General features: G+C 40.8%; 1 protein-coding gene across 1 annotated transcript in view; it reads right to left on the bottom strand.

Annotated features, from left to right (window-relative positions):
* tada1 (transcriptional adaptor 1) overlaps positions 1–14,049 on the bottom strand; it is a 29,021-nt gene that overhangs the window by 7,149 nt on the left and 7,823 nt on the right. The window contains exons 2-5 of the mRNA XM_084326860.1: positions 9,766–9,857; positions 9,597–9,662; positions 7,525–7,619; positions 7,004–7,216 (exon numbers count right to left, since the gene is read on the bottom strand). Of these exons, the coding sequence (XP_084182986.1) occupies positions 7,004–7,216; positions 7,525–7,619; positions 9,597–9,662; positions 9,766–9,857 (466 nt within the window). The remainder of the gene's footprint in view (positions 1–7,003; positions 7,217–7,524; positions 7,620–9,596; positions 9,663–9,765; positions 9,858–14,049) is intronic.

The following is a 14,049-nucleotide window of genomic DNA, read 5'->3' as shown; positions in this document are numbered from 1 at the left end:
TGTGTTGGCTGAAAAATGCATAGTGGGAATCCGAAGGTGCAGTACCGGCCGCATCCTACCAGGCGGCGGTATCGAGCTACCACCAGGATGCTAAATGACAATAACACTATGTAACAAACCATCAAATACACTCACAGCACACACATCCACACGCACACACTCACTTTAAACAAACAACTCACTGCAGCACCCACTTTAGACACTTAACACACTTTATATTTATTGGTTTTATTTATTTATTGCACTACAACTCATAGTCATACCTCATTACACCTTACTGTAAATTGTACCTCATCCCATTTCTGCATTGTACTGTATATTGTAACTCAAGTTACTTTTCTACTCTGCATTGTATATATGTATATTGAACACCTTTGTCTACGTACTTGACTTCTATTTTATACTTATTGTACTTACCGTACTTTTCGGACTATAAGCCGCGGCTTTTTCCCCCATTTTTCGACCCTGCGGCTTATATAACGGTGCGGCTTATATGTGGACCAAACCCGAAAATATTGCTTTTTTTACTGCATTGAAATGTTATTTATCTGTTCCCTTATTTGCTAAACTTAATACAACTTGTAAATGAGTTAATTCTTGTTATTTGTCCGACAGTATTGTGACAATCCCCTCTGTGCACGAACCCTTACATATGGTAATTAAACATTAAAACACCTGCGGCTTATAGTCCAGTGCGGCTTATATATGTACACATCATTCAATTTAGCTGCTGCGGCTTATAGTCAGGTGCGGCTTATAGTGCGAAAAGTACGGTATTTATTTTTATCTAGCACAATCTCTGGAGCAAAACAGAAAGAAGCATTGTATATAAAAGTATTCTGTACTTTTGTATGATAACTAATAAAGAAACTTGAAACTTGAACTTAACTGGGCTGTGGAATGACCCCATGTCTCGGATTTCATTTTTTGTTCTTGGCGAAGCGCACAGTTCAGCCGGTTACATCGAAGCCCGTCAACTATGCTTGATCCGTACAGGGTTTCCCATTATTACCTAGACTGTGGCGGCCACAGTTGTATAATGAATCAATAAAATATATTTTTTAAATAGAAAGTTTGCCAATAGGGATGCATCAGTAGTATTGGCAGTGGTAGTAGTCGTAATAGTAATCCACTATATTTTTTTATTTTCTAAAAAATAAACCAGTTCAACACAGGTAACCACTTTTGCTTCATTTATTTGATGGCTCAAATGTCTGCTCTAGTCCAGTGGTTCCCAAACCTCTCCTCGAGACACCCCAGCCGTTCCATGTATTTGTTAAATTCCACCACCAGCACACCTTGATTCAACTAATAAAGGGCTAGTTAAGTTGAATCAGGTGTGCTGGTGGTGGAATTTAACAAATACATTGAACGGCTGGGGTGCATCGAGGAAAGGATTGGGAAGCACTAGTCTAGTCGATTTTGTGTTTTGAGCACAAAGTTCATCATAGATCTAGCCCTCCCCTAGAGGGTCGGAGGTTCACCCCCATAGTCTCTGAAATCCTGTGGGAAACACTGCCGTATGTTATGCTCATTTATAACGTAGAGCAAATGGGGATTGGATCTACCAGATGGCGATCAAGAAATTGAAATATTCTTTTTGGATTTTGGCCAAAGGTAAGAGCGATTTGACGTCAATTCTAGCTTGATCCTGCAATGCTTTTTTTTTTTTTATTATTATTTTTTATTATTTTTTAAACAAACACATAAACATAACAACATAAAATTAGATATACAAGCATTGTATATCCTGCAATGCTTTCATAGCGATCGGGCTGGTAACCGTTTCTAGTGTTCAATGCGAATGGCGTTACTGACGCTAGAATAATCAGAAACGACCCCCCCCCTGTAATGCATTCATGATGGTACATAATACAGATAATGTGGACTTGAATCCGAAACAATAGCGGGTTCAGGAGAGGAACGCTAGCATCTACAATGTACCGTAATCGACATGTAGGACTATAACTCAGCATTTCATGGATTACGATAGACCGCTCTAAAACCATACTTATATTCATCACGGTATAACACGGGAACGTATGGATGGAATTTTTTTTTCTTTTTTGCATCTTGACCGGAGGAAACCCAGTGTCAAATGACTATAGTACTGTATCCATAGCTATAATATGGTTATAGCTCTACAAACAAGCTGACCGTTTACATGGGGTTAATGGGTGGCATGAGGCACCAATGAGGAGTAAGAGGCGTGGCACTGGAAGTGTTAAGGACATTATGGGGAAATATTTATAGAAGAGTTACTGGTATATTATAGTACTTTTAAATGTTCAAAATCACCACCTGCCGTTGACTTTCACCTTGGAATAGAGAGGGACAGAGGTGGGGCGTTATGCACGCTCAGTGCTCCTCTGCAGTGTTCCGTTATTCCAATATGAACATCGTGATCAGCATCATGTTGCTAGCCTACATAGCAGACACACATAGGGCGGGATCCACAAAGAATGGATTGCACGGTGCTAATTGCACCCTTACTTACAATTCATTATGAATTGAAAATGGGGGACCCTGATGTAAACAAGACGAAAGTCTCTCTGGTCTGCATTCCCTTAACAATTATGTGTATTGAGCCGTAGTGTATTGTACCCATTCTGCAATCTGTTAATAAAATTTTCAATCAATCACCTGCGCGGTTGATTGATTGATTATTCATACAGCAAAACTATGAGCAAGGTGAATGGCAGAACTAAATTTCTGACCAGGAAAGCACATTTACTAGACCCTGAAAGTCTTCGCATTCTGGCAAATTCTCTTGTTTCTTGTTGCTTCGACTATGCTATCTGTTCTTGGTACGGAGGTCTGACAAGTTTTAAAAGATAAGTTACAGGTTTCCCAGAACAAACTCATCCGATTAACTCTAGGACTAGCCTCCAGAGCACATGTGGGCAAACAACACTTCCAGTTGCTGGGCTGGCTCCCTCTGGAAGCCAGGTCCGTTCAACTTCAGCTCAACATAGTTCACAACATTTATAATAATAGGGCGGCAGGGCCCCCTCTTATCTTACAAATTATTTTCAGTGGAACAGGGACATGCATACCCATAACACCAGAGCCAGCATTGCTGACCTGCATATTCCAAGGTTCAAAACTAATATGGGCAAATGTTCTTTTAAATTCTGGGGAGCCACAAATTGGAATTTGCTACTTTCACAGCTAAAATGCATCAGTAGCCGGCACAATTTTAAGAAAAAAGTTAAATCGTGGCTCCTCGACAATGTCAAAAACTAGTTTTTAATATGCATGAAAATGGTGTCTGATACATTGTTGCCTGTGGCTACGTTTGTACTGCATTTAAAATGTTCATGTCTATGTAGTTTGTCAAATTGTTATTTAAGGTCATGTTTTGTATTGCTCGTCTGTCTGAGACCAAGGACCACAATAGAAATAAGTCTTGACTTTTTGTGTAGCATCCTTCACGTTTTTCTGGAATCTTGTATTTAAAAAAAAATTCTAATAAAATCAAATAAAATCAAAAGCAGCCCATCCGTGCTCCGAAGTTGCTAAAACCACTCGCCATCGACCCAGTGTCTGCTCTCACACGGGAGGGAATATGGAGCGGCCTTTTTCCTGCAAGCTGGGGAGTGGTAAAGAGCGGGGCAAAAGCAAGGATGGAGTGGTGGAGCAGAGAGCTCGCACGCACGCAAGTGGGTTTGGTGAACAAGAGTTTCCTTTCACTCAACTCCACTCACGCGCTCTGGCTTGCTTCCACGGACAGACAGGTTGTCAAGACATTGCATGGTTTCAACCATCCCCTGGGGACCTCTGCAAAACCAAATTGCGTGTGCATCCCAAAACCTAATCACTGTTTACAAACAGTAAAAGGGTTGTACAAATGCACCCAAATGTACACACACACACACACCTGTACCTCGCATCCCGCAAAACAACTCCCCCCCACCACCACCCAATCACTCCCACCCAATAGACGTGTTCGCTGTTTACTAGGGGTGGGCGTGAGTAATCGATTACTCACGGCTATGAGAAAACTATCTTTCAGCCAACAACAGCCAGCTACTGCACTACGAACTGCCAGCCAGCTAGCTGGCTACCCGAATCAGCTGGCTACCCGAATCCACAACAGCCAGCCAGCCAACTGTACAAAATACTGTCTCAGCCAATCACATTGATATACAGTTAGTTAGCTCCATTCCATTGCAAATTTAAAAGGGTAGCCAGCCAGCAGGCGTGAATATTAAAGGCAACCAACTTGTGTTCAGCTTTTCTCTGATTGGCCACGACCCCCCGACCCCTTTTGCCGCGAGCGCGGCAGAGGTCCCTGCAAGCGACAGAGGTCCCAAATGAAATGAATGAAGCGCGGAGCATAATGTATAATGTTATTTCGCGGAGCATAATGTATAATGTTATTTCGCGTTTGTAACATCATAACATCAGTGGAGGCTGCTGACTGATTAATAATAAGCTCTCTTTATTTCGCAGAGCATAATGTATAATGTTATTTCGCGTTTTGTAACGTCATAACATCAGTGGAGGCTGCTGACTGATTAATAATAAGCTCTCTTTATTTCGCGGAGCATAATGTATAATGTTATTTCGCGTTTTGTAACGTCATAACATCAGTGGAGGCTGCTGACTGATTAATAATAAGCTCTCTTTATTTCACAGAGCATAATGTATAATGTTATTTCGCGTTTGTAACGTCATAACATCAGTGGAGGCTGCTGACTGATTAACTCGTAACGTCATAAACCAACTACCAGATTCACTCTTCACTGTACATCAGTGGAGGCTGCGTAACTGACTGATTAACTAGAAACTGCACATTGAGGGGGTTTGAATCACACTACATCAGTGGAGGCTGCTGACCAGATTATTATTTTTTTTTTGATCCACTTTTTCTCCCATTTTTCCATATTTTCTCCCATCCCAATTTCGTATCATCCAATTCAACCCTCCCCTGTCACGAACGCTGTTTCTTGCCTCCCACAAGCCGGCTGCAATGTGGACTAAGTCATACATAGCACAAGTCCCCTCCGGTACTTGAGGTAACAGCAGTCGCATCTTTTCACCTGCGCAGCTCGATCTCTCAGTGTCGAGGAGTAACGCGTGGGAGGCTCACGCTGCCCCCGACACTTCCTGATTCTACTGCGCAGGCGCACCAACCGACTTGTAGGAGTCGCTTGTTCACAACGTTCGATCCCCACCCTTCAGTTTTCCCTCCCCGTAATACGGCCAATGTGTATTACTGCGGACGACCAGCCAAACTGAAAAACAATGTGGAGAGCTGGATTCGAACACGCGAATCCTAGCGTCTCCACACTGGTGGCGAGTGCCTTGCCCACTACACCACCTAGCCGCCCCCTGACCAGATTATTATTATATTATATACGCTGCAACACGCCCCCATTCCTCCCAAGTGTCAGGCGTCAGGCACCTCATTCGCTTCCATTCATTTTGGGGACCGCGTTCAAATATCATACTTCTGAAGTATAAACAAACTATACTGCTGTGACGATTTTGAATATCTTAACATGTATTTACGCCCATACAATTTTTTAGATGAATGATTGTGGATATAATATAGAAAACACATCATTATGATATTGTCAGATGGCGTTGTCAGATGTGTAGAATTCACCTACTTACAATTATTTTCATATAAAATACACTGGTGAGTGAGAAATGTATCTCCAGTGATAAAACCCAGTGCTCTATGATACACAGCGTGGATGGGCGTTCAGGTGGAGGGAGAGGCATGCATGTACATAATTTCACCATAATCAAATACAGACATAATTGTGGATTATTGTACAATGGTCTTCTTACTGGCAGCAGAAAAGCATGATTTGTTTCTATACATATTTTTACTTTCAACTTTTTAGAAAGGTGTTCCACATGGCCCATGGGTGTAAAAAGAGAGCTTATTATTAATCAGTCAGCAGCCTCCACTGATGTTATGACGTTACAAACGCGAAATAACATTATACATTATGCTCCGCGAAATAAAGAGAGCTTATTATTAATCAGTCAGCAGCCTCCACTGATGTTATGACGTTACAAACGCGAAATAACATTATACATTATGCTCCGCGCTTCATTCATTTCATTTGGGACCTCTGCCGCGCTCGCGGCAAAAGGGGGCGGGCGGTCACGTGGCCGTGTGGCCAATCAGAGAAACGCTGAACGAAAAGCTGAACACAAGTTGGTTGCCTTTAATATTCACGCAGCCAAGCACAGCCTCTATTAGCTAGCTACAGTTGCTAGGTAGCTAACGTTAGCCAACGGAAGAACGATAGCTAGCTAGCCAACAGCTGAAAAAACGAACACCAATGATGTTATCAGCCGTTGATATTATGAGCCATCAGTAGCTAGCCAGCTAACGTTAATTTTGTTTAATGCTTCAGTGATGTTGAAAGAGGAGCTGCACTCTTGCTATCTTCAGAGCGAATGAGAGGATGTTGACAAGACGGGTCTGTGAGGGGGAGGGGCAATGAGAGCACTGTGAGCAGCGTCTGCAAGCGTGTGTGCGTCAACAACTTGCTGTAGGAGAGAAGACAGCGACTAATCGATCACTACTCGAGTACATCATGCGATCAATCCATCTGGATTTTTTTTTATAATGCCCATCCCTACTGTTTACAAACATACCGTGTTCTAGCCAATCAGCAATACCAACTGAGTCACGTGACTAAGTTGCCCACTACCTGCGTGAGCTGCTGTGCTAAAAGAAGTACAATGGGGGAGAAACCATGGCACTGCCCTGACTAAAAGTGGTTTCAAAACAAAAACGGCTGGATGTCATTTTGCCAAATCAGCATGGCTGAGAGTATGCGTCTTTCACCTTTTACATATCTAGCTTTGGCATGGATTGATTGTTTTAGATCACTAGCATGGCTAACAAATGCAAATAATATTGTAGTCTGCCCCGTGGTTCTGACCAGGATTCCTTTCTGCCCCAGTGATGCACTTGCACACAGAGTCTGACGTATACAGCAAACAGGTCTATACCGTCCGCCACAACACACACCTCCACAGCGTAGGTCAGGGTGCTGACGGCATCATCTGTGACGTTATCCAGACCCAGCTCGAAGGCCGTCACCATCATGCGAGCCTCCAGCTGGCCCCGTGTGGGCAGCAGCAGGGTGTGGGCGCTGAGCCGGAGCTCCTCCTCCTCCCCTCCCACCTCCCGCGGGCTGAAAGGTTGGGCTGCACTCAGGGGGTTCTGGGCTTGGAAGCGATGCTAAAAAGGTACAAACAGGACGTCCAAAACATCTAAATGTTATTATTGGCTACCACTCGTTAAATCCACTTACTTCGGATTATCAGACGCCATCAATGTAAAAGGAAAATACATGTATTAGTATTATATTCATATAAATTGTTTGCTTAAGATGGTAAAATGTCATAGAAAACCACTAATTTATCAGTTATCATTAACTAAGCTTGAGGTGAATTTTTAAAAGCCCTCCCTATCCCACCAACATTGATAATCTTCTACTACATACACAAATTACAACCATTGCCCTAACTAGGATGATGAAAACTTACATCAAATTTCTGTCTGGAGGAGAATTTCTTCTTGCCTTTGGGTTTGCTAGGCTTTGAAGCAGAGACACCAGTCCACTGTAAAGACCCAGCACCCTCTGGAGGACAATGACAAGAGGAACACAAAATAACAACTCCGTGACATAGAGGTTCCACTGGGAATGTGATGCTTGTCCAAGGAAGGGGTTCAAATGGAAATGTAAAAATAAAAGGTAGCAGCTTTTAATAAATAGACTGCAAGCCCAGCGGTTCTTAAAAGGACCATAACAATCTAATTTTGACTTCTCTTCATTACCGGAGATTGCCGTCTTGAACATATTTTGTGTTCGTAGGTGTGTTTTAGCCGATATCAGCTTACCTTACAAAACACCATTCAAACTGCTATTGATGTTGAAAGAGGGTGGAGAATACTCCATGAGACTTGCAAGTTGCTAGTTCATTATGCAACTAGTTGGGTGCGCTTGTTATTAACTCCCAGTTTCTGAACAGCTTGTAGTAGTTTGAATAGCTTGTAGTTAGGGCTGGGCGATATGGCCTAAATATGATATCACGATATTTTCTGACCTTTCGGCGATACACGATACACATCACGATGTTTTTCCTTTTTTCCCCAAACAATTCATTATGAGGCTTACCAAGACAGTATTTGAGTTTGCAAGCGAACATTAAAGACAAAAGACTCATGCATTTAGCATTTTTATATTATATATTAGATTTAGATTATTAGATTCTTAGATTATATATTTAGCATTTTAGCCTTTCGTTTTTTTAGATTATATATTAGATTAGATTTAGATGATTAGATTACATATTGTAACTATTTATTTATTTACATGTATGTATACATTTATTATTTGAACGGCTTAAGGCTATATCTGTACTTGATGTTTGTGTTGCATACTTGAAATAAACTTCAATCAAATCAAATCAAACCCCCCTCTTAAAAACAAAAACCTGTGTTTAACCTAGCCATCTATAAAACATCATGCTAAAACTGTGAAACAAATGTCCTACTCCCCTAAAGAAAGAAATACATAGCAAACATGACTCAGTTATCCAATAGTGCTGCTGCTTTTTATTTTGTTAAAATCTTTTAGTTAATAAGACTAAAAGACTACAATATATATGACTACAAGGTCCAGAAGCCGACTTCATGACGGCTTCCGGTCCTCGCATTCCATTTCCGGTTTACGTTACATTTTCAACAACAGATTGCTGCTAATTAAACACTTCATGGAAACGGAGTAACGTTAACGTTATGTCGAGTTCATACGTGTAGTGTAGTATGAACTCGACATAACGTTAACATTACTCCGTGTCCACTGTTGCAGCCACTGTTGCGTCGCAGATGGATGGTACACTGTTAGCTCCGTAGCTAATCCGCTCATAGACTAATTTACCGATAGCAGTACCGTTAACGTCGGAGCTTACTCCTGGGTTTCAGGGGGCATCCCTAGCACCGAGCCACCGCCTCTCTGTCTCTGGCTAGGTGTGTGCGCTTGCGTGCGTGTATGTATGTGCGTGTAGATGAAGTAATTTGGGCAAGTGTGTGTGTGACTGACTTTTTTTTTCTGCAAGAGGGAGAGGCGAGAGGGAGAGGAAAGCATTTAGCACTGTGCTTGTAAGTCTCATCTCAGCCGCGGCGGCCTCTAACGCGAGGGCAAAACATCACGATATCCACGAAACGTTTAAAAAGTGTATCGTTAATGAACTGTACCCGATATTTATATAATATCGTCATATCGCCCAGCCCTACTTGTAGTAGAGTAATAAATGACAGTGATTGCACAAGGGTAAATTACCTATGCCTAGTGATTTTCAAGTTTCATGGAGCATATTTTCAACATCAATGGCAGTGTGAAAGGTAGGCTGAGATCTACCAAAACATACACTTTATACACCTATGAACACAACAACACGTGTTAAAACAGGGACAATATCTGGTAATGGCGGGGAGTCAAAATTAGATTGAAGAAAGCACTTCTGATCCTTTCCAAATTTGTGATACCTTTAATCATATAAAAACACAAATGCTCTTAAGTTAAGTATATAGATAGAAATATACTGCTGCGTACCTGGGGTGGATACAATGATCTGGCAGCGTGTAAGAATGGCCAGGAGAAAATCATTGTGCACGTGAACTGTTAGGAGTATAAAAATAACAAGTGAGAGACATTAATGACAATATTTATCCAAGATTAAAAGGCACACGCTCTCATAAGAACTGAAGACGTGGCTACTGACCATTGTCCTGTGCCAAGAGCCGGCGAGCCTCAACGTCAAACTCCTCCTTGCTGATCTTCTGCTTGAACCACAGCTTCAGGTTTGCCCAGTAACTGCAAAGACAGACGAAAAAATTAAAAATAAAAATAAGAATATTAGCCGACTTATCCTGGGGTGAATGCAATAATAATAATAAGCAATTTATTTTCCATAGAGCATCACTGAATGTCACATCACCATTTCATTTATTGTAACAGGTTCACATTTTTTAATAATTTCTTTTAAAACTAGGCCCCCATTTAAACAGAGAAACTGTGCTGCATCCTCTCACCAGGATCCAATACGATAGTAAGTGTTTTAGCCTTCTTCAGATGATCCTTTTCCAAAATAGGAAGCTCACAATATATTCAGATGAGTCTTCTTCATTATGTTCTACTACTGAGAATGTTTGCAAAACATGAGTTTCATAGGCCCTGTGCTATCAAAGTGAATGTATTTGCAACCCCCCCCCCCCCTCCCCCACACACACACACACGTTTGATCATAATGCTCCCATCCCCCAATTTAGTCATATGCCAATTACTGGTCATTGTGCTACCCTATTGTCGTGGAGTGTATATTTTCACTCCCATCCCGTGATTCAATGAAAATATCCTCTGTGTCTATTATGAAATGACAATTGCGCATTGACACGCCCACTACACAAAGCTATTACTCGCCCACTGTGCTCCAAAATCATTTTTCCGGCTTGCACCACAAATCTATTTTTAGGGGCAAATGCAAGTGAAATGGTCGCACTGTAGAGCCCTGTGCCTGCAGCTTTATCTACAGCATACACATTCACTCACAGACCATGACCCTCCAGACGTGGTGGAGGCACTGGTCTTCTGACTTCTCCCTCCTGGACTACAAGCACAATATCACTACCTGATCTCACGCTCTCCTCTAGAATATCATGCGGTATCTGTTAATCTCACCATTGTGTTATTCTCCATCGCCCTCCAGGTCCCCTAGCCTAGAAGACTTTCCAGATGAGCTGGACATACTCTTAACCTCTTAAAGGCCTCTGCATGCTACAGAAACTTCAAAGCAACTGCAACACAACATCGACAAAGCAACAGTGTTTTAGACACTCTGCCTTTATGCTTCTGCAACATCGACGCGCAAAGTTAGTTTAACTAAAGTTAGTTTAGGTTCGTGTTAACATTAGATAATGTACAAAATAAACGTATTTCCGGTGATTTTAGACGTCGCTCTTTTATTTTGAAAACCCCCGACCGGAAGTGTTATAGTGTCTGTTGCTAGCAGCTTAACTTTCTGTGCTTTTCGAGCTAACGTTACCGTAACATCATTAGTTTCCAATGGAGAGGACCTCGGCTCACATGCAGCTCAAACTACCTATTGGAATAAATTAATTGATTGATGTTTAACTTGTCCCTGTGTGTGTCCAGTCATTTCGACTAGCAAACGTTGTATTTAACGTTACCTCAGGACGGATACCATTGTATTTACTTGGTTAGCTATGTAGCTAATGTGGATAGCATTTTGAATAGACCCAATGCTAGCTGGCTGGCTACAGCTTTATTTACTAAATTATGGAGGCTTTTTAATAGTCAAGGTAAGAGAGGATTTGTCATGATCAACTGAAGGCGTATGCTATGGAACAATATGTGCTTGGGTTTTCAGAAAAAGGCGAGCTATGTGACGCTAATTATTTAGCGTCAACGCTGGAAACAACAATGGAGGATGATATTCTCTGCGGGACTAATATTATTCTATGACAGCCCGCCCCCATTCGCTAACCAACCAATCACTGCTATGCAATATCAACGCAACGGTTGTTTAGGTTAGATTTGAGGGACATGTACGCAACGTCCAAGCAACACAGTCTACAAGACCCTCTAAAACAACCGCGCTGAAATCACGCCGATGTTGTGTTGCAGTTGCTCTGAAGTTTCTGTAGCATGCAGAGGCCTTAAGGCCTAAAAAAAATAATGGTTTGTTTCCGGTTGCCGACCGACCCTGCCGATTTAGGTGCGACCCAATATATTTTATGAGTTTTTTTTAAAGATTATATAAAAAGAAATTAAAAAAAATAAAAAATGTATAAAGTTTTATAGAAATCTTAGTCAAACCTTTAGTATTATGGATATTAAACATGCTGGCAGAGTACATGCATCCATGTTGTTGTGAAAATGTTAATTAAATAAAGAAATTCCCTATTCATAGTCGCTGTGGGAAAGAATAAAATTAAAAAAAATTAAAAATTCCCTACCTACCCATGGCCTTAACTGACAACCAACAGGAAACAAACTATATTTTTTGTTATGCCTAAACCCTAGCCATATTTTCAGAAAGAAGATTGCTCCACTTCTACAAGGTCAAGGTCAAAATCAAATCAAATCAAATTTATTTATAAGGCCCGACAACACACGTTAATGTCCCCATGGGCCGTACATGTCTTCTTTAAACAAGTCAAGAAGAAAACAATAAGTCAAGAACAGAACAAGAACACCATAAGGTCCAACAAATTTAAAATAAATGCAAATAAAATGAAAGAATGCAATGAAAGAATGCAAGCACTCCCAGTAGGGATGGGTACCTTTCACATTTGAACCGATACTGGTACCGGTACCTGTGAATCGATACCGGTACCCAACGGTACCTTTTTTCGGTACTTTAGTCTCAAGAAATTTAATTTACCTACATCAGGCGTAAAAAAAAAAATCCAAACTTCAAATAACTACAATTTCGACAGTTTTCGGCTTGTCATTGCTCCGACTGCTTTGTTGTTGAATCAAGTCAAATCCTAGGTAAGCATATATTGTGCGTGTGAACGTTGACATGAAAAGAAAAAAAGGATTTTTTTTTTTTTTCGGTTTCTCACTTGATTCGATACTCGGTACGGTAGTACCGACGTGTTTCGGTTCGGTACCTCAAAAGTACCGAATTCGGTACCCATCCCTAACTCCCAGACATACCCCACGCGAAGGTAAGGAAAAACTCACTAAAACCTAACAATAGGGAAAAATGCTCTACATTTGCATGTTCTTGATATCTAGGGACATCTATGGATCTCAGGGAATGTAGCTCATTCAGCACCTTCTTGAGAACACGTGCACGGGGGGGGGGGGGGGGGGGGGGTTGTAGATAGTACAGAATTTTGCCATCCGGACACATGCAATTTGAAATATGAATATAGAATATAAGGCCTATAAATGACCTTATTATGGCCATGTCACACATCTATGGGTCGGGCCAAATCTCCCCTTTCCAATGGCAGAGTTCAATCTGGATTTAGTACCACCAGGCGCCCCTGACAGGGCAGCAAAAATTGTGAATGAAATCTACTGTAAGTACAGTTATTTTTAATTTTTTTTTAATAAATGTTTTTTATTTTCCCTTTTTTAACATGAAACAAGACAAACAATACAGTAACAGTAATAATCAATGATAAAAATCACAGGACAATAACAGAAATAATAATAACAATAATGACAGTCCAGTAATTAAATCAGAATGAATGTAGATTAAAAAAAAAAAAAAAAAAAAAACAATACATGGGCTCGCTCTTCCTCGCTCTTCCCTCCCCACCCCACCCCCCCCTCAGGACGCCCACATGGACTATACATCCACTACTTCATTTAACATAAGAAAAATACAAATGTATATGCGTACAGTTACTTTTTTATAATGTAAATACATCCGCTATTTTTCATCAGATTGCAACACATTTTTTGCTAAACGTTCCCAGAAAGGTAAAGAAACTAACTTTGTTCTATTTTATGGCAATAACGTTCCACCGTGAGATATGATCCTGAAAATCACACACAAAAAAAGCTTCATGCTGGAAGTCAGATGGTCAATGATTGTGTTCGCGCGTGACTTTCGAATGATTGTAAACACAACATATTATAGTACTGATATTCTGATAATCACATTCTGATATATATTTTATCTAAAAAAAAAAAAAAAAAATTTAAAAAAATTTAAAAAAAAAAAGATTTTATTTAATTAAAGCGGAGGTTCGAACCAATTAACTCATTCAGCGCCAGCTATTATCCTCATTCTGTAGTCAATGGGCCACGCTAAAAGATAGGCATTTTCACTGTGCGTCACAATGTTTGCAGAGCTATAATCTATATTCTATATTATAGCTATGGAGACAATACTAGGGATGACCTTCGAAGCTTTTTTTGGCAATCGAAGCTTCGGGGCCGAGCTTCGGTTTTAATTCGAAGCTTCGAATTTTTTTTTTTTTTTTTTTATCTTATGTTGTGGGACGTGTACAGCACTTTCATAAAC

This window comes from Notolepis coatsorum (genome assembly GCF_963971535.1).
Source record: "Notolepis coatsorum genome assembly, chromosome: 13".
In the NCBI taxonomy this organism is placed as follows: Eukaryota; Metazoa; Chordata; class Actinopteri; order Aulopiformes; family Paralepididae; genus Notolepis; species Notolepis coatsorum.
This window is presented reverse-complemented; position numbering and strand designations above follow the sequence as displayed.